This window comes from Triticum dicoccoides, chromosome 1A (assembly GCF_002162155.2).
Source record: "Triticum dicoccoides isolate Atlit2015 ecotype Zavitan chromosome 1A, WEW_v2.0, whole genome shotgun sequence".
Taxonomy (NCBI): domain Eukaryota; kingdom Viridiplantae; phylum Streptophyta; class Magnoliopsida; order Poales; family Poaceae; genus Triticum; species Triticum dicoccoides.
In genome coordinates this window covers 557,923,166-557,926,161 of record NC_041380.1, presented here as the reverse complement: position 1 = coordinate 557,926,161, position 2,996 = coordinate 557,923,166, and the positions used below count along the sequence as shown (strand labels likewise).

Here is a 2,996-nt window from a genome sequence, read left to right as displayed (position 1 = left end):
CTTTTCTGTTTTAAATCAGTTTAAAGTATTTAGACATTTTCTATAAATGTGTCTACTTCATCATAATTACCGATGTAATATTTGACAACCACCGAACTTTTTAGTTTTAATTTTTGAAAACTTTTATTGTTTGCTTGGTTTTAAATTTGAATTCGAACCGGTTTCGATCTACTGCGAGATTAGCAACAGTAATGAAGGTGACGTGGCATCATTAGCAGAGGTTTACTGTAGCTTAAATACCCGGGCGTCACCGTATTAAAAAAGCTTAGTGAATATAATTTAAAAGGCTCATTGTATATAAAAAAGTTCACTGTATATTAAAAATGTATATTACCACAAATTCGTGAACATATTTCTGATTTTTTAGTCAAACTTTGTCTTTTACTGAAAATTAATGCATAAAATATAAAGAGTGGAACGGGAAAGCAAAAACCAAAGGGCAAAAAAAATATATTCATTTATAGCCTATTAGAAGCTAGCGATCAGAGACACGCCGCTAAAAAGTGGGCAATAAAACGCAAAAACTAACTAATCGATGGTAGAGCTAATTTGTTTTCACTGATATACATCTGATCACTTGCTTTTCCTGGAAAAGAAAATCTGATCCTTAGCTTCGAGTAGTGACACAACACAACTTATCAAGGTGCTTGCTGCTTCTCCCTACGTCGCCAACCGATCTAATATGATCTATTGATGTACCATGCACGCACAGGGAGAGACACATGTAATAAGAAGGAATCTTCGGCTGGCTGATGCACAACGTAAAAAGCTAGCCTCACTACGAGCTGTCGGACGTATAGGCTGGCCCATCGAGGCGGACGTGAGCACGAAACAAATCAAAATCGTAGACAAATCAAAATCGAACAAATAAACAATAAAAAGGCGGCGATGACATCATACTTAGATGTCTCACATCTAGATGTAATATAGACGGACCCATAATGAAAAGTACTACTCCAGCAGATTACTTAATTGTCAAGCCCGTTTGTACCTTCCCGTTTGAGCCTGGGCAAGACGACCTGGACGCGAGTGATTAGACACGGTTTTTGCCTTTTCCGACTCGTAAACGAGATTAATTAACGCGGATGAGAATAGGCGGAGCGCTAAGCTTGGTCAAGCCCCGTCCGCGCGTCCCCACTCACATGCTCGTCCATCCATGGCCACAGGAGGACGGCGCCGCCGCGAGCGCGTGCCGATACGCGAAGCAGCTTGCTTCCCACGCCTTTTCGCTTCTGGATTTCCTTTCCTAATCCCAGCACACGCCACATGTTCTAAATTTTTCTTCTCCCATGTACAGAGCCTTCCTTTCTTCCCCTCCCACCCCCTCAACCTATATATACGCACAACCGACAAAAAAAGGAATCGAACTCATCAACAATTCATTCAGCTTGGGCACCAGCAAGCTCCACAAGACCACAACAGAGTACCAACAGAATCCACAGCAATCCCAATTCCCAACACAGATTACACAAGAGAAGACGCCGATGTCCGTGAGCAAGCAATGGACGCGGAGGTGGCTCGCGGAGTGGAGCAGGGCCCCGCGGCCGACGTCTGGGCGCTCGGCTGCACGATCGTAGAAATGGCCACCGGCCGCGCGCCGTGGAGCGGCATGGGCGGCGACGGTCTGGCCGCGCTGCATCGGATCGGGTACACGGAGGCCGTCCCGGAGGTGCCTCAATGGTTGTCCGCGGACGCGAAGGACTTCTTGGCCAGGTGCCTTGTCAGGCAGGCCGGCGACCGGTGCACCGTGTCGCAGCTCCTGGAGCACCCGTTCTTGGCCTCCGCCGGCATCGTCGACGCGAAGCCGCAAGCCGTGGAGAGCAAAAGCAGATGGGTGTCGCCGAAGACCACGCTGGACGCGGCATTCTGGGAGTCGGAGTCAGACACCGAGGAGGCGGAGCACGAGAGCACGGCCGAGATGAGAATGAGAGCATTGGCCCGCCCTGCATCGGCGCTCCCGGACTGGGACTCGGACGAGGGATGGATCGATGTGCTCTCCGGGCCATCGGAAGCAGTTCCGGTGCCGGCCGAGGAGACGGCTGAACTGGACGACGCGATCACACCATGTGGAGAAGAGTCCGGCGTTCTCGACGCCATACTCGTGCAGTATAGCAGCTTCGTCAACGCGGGAGAGGGCTACGATGATTCAGTCCAGCAAAGTTGCAGTACGAGGCATCAGTCTCTGGAGGATTCAGTTTCTCACGAGTTATCATGTACTCCTACTAAATTGTTGTTTTGCAACAAAAATGCTAATGCAATTGATTTCGTTCCTGCACATGCTTGCACTGCTCCTCTTTTTCACCGATCACACGATACGAGTGGGCTCTTTGGGGAGACTTAAGATGTTAATAATTCTCTTAAAAATATAACTAATTAATAGTACCACATTGTTAGATACTCTGCATAAATCTAGGCACAAGTGCGAGTGCATTAGAAGAACGTTGTGTACCGAACCGAGCAAACGAGGTCGTCTACTTTTCCTCATATTCTTATCCTTTCACTCTAAAACTCATACACTTTTCTCTCATCTCGTTGTGATAGTGAGAACGATGCCGGAGACCGAGCACCGCTTGCTCGCACGCGCCGCCACGGGCTTCGAGGTCGCCTCCCTCCGCGCACTCCTTGCCGGCACCGACCACCAGGCTGTGACCCTTTGGGTCTGCGCCAACCGGCTTGAAGTGCCATACGTTGTGGGCGGAGGCCGAGTGCCGCCACAGCGGGCATCGAGGCTACCTCTTTACGTGCAGTCCTTGACGCCGTGCTCCAGATGAAGACAGACAACGACGACAACGCCAACCAAGGGGAGTCTTCGTCGACTCCCCTCAACCCCACCCCCCACCCCATGCGTCGCGACATCATTCAAACTGTTTAACCAGCCAACTGAACAAAATGCGAAGCTATATGAAGTGACAATGACTGTATAATCACAACAATCCTATATAGTGAAAATATTCTTGAGTACAATGATCAAAATGAGCGTACGCGAAAAATTGAAT

General features: G+C 48.9%; 1 protein-coding gene across 1 annotated transcript; it reads left to right on the top strand.

Annotated features, from left to right (window-relative positions):
* The first annotated feature begins 1,506 nt into the window (after positions 1–1,506).
* On the top strand, positions 1,507–2,771 carry LOC119355188. The gene is made up of 2 exons (XM_037621971.1): positions 1,507–2,213; positions 2,542–2,771. The coding sequence occupies exons 1-2, from the start codon at positions 1,580–1,582 to the stop codon at positions 2,769–2,771; spliced, it is 864 nt and encodes a 287-aa protein (XP_037477868.1). The 5' UTR covers positions 1,507–1,579.
* The last annotated feature ends 225 nt before the right edge of the window (positions 2,772–2,996 follow it).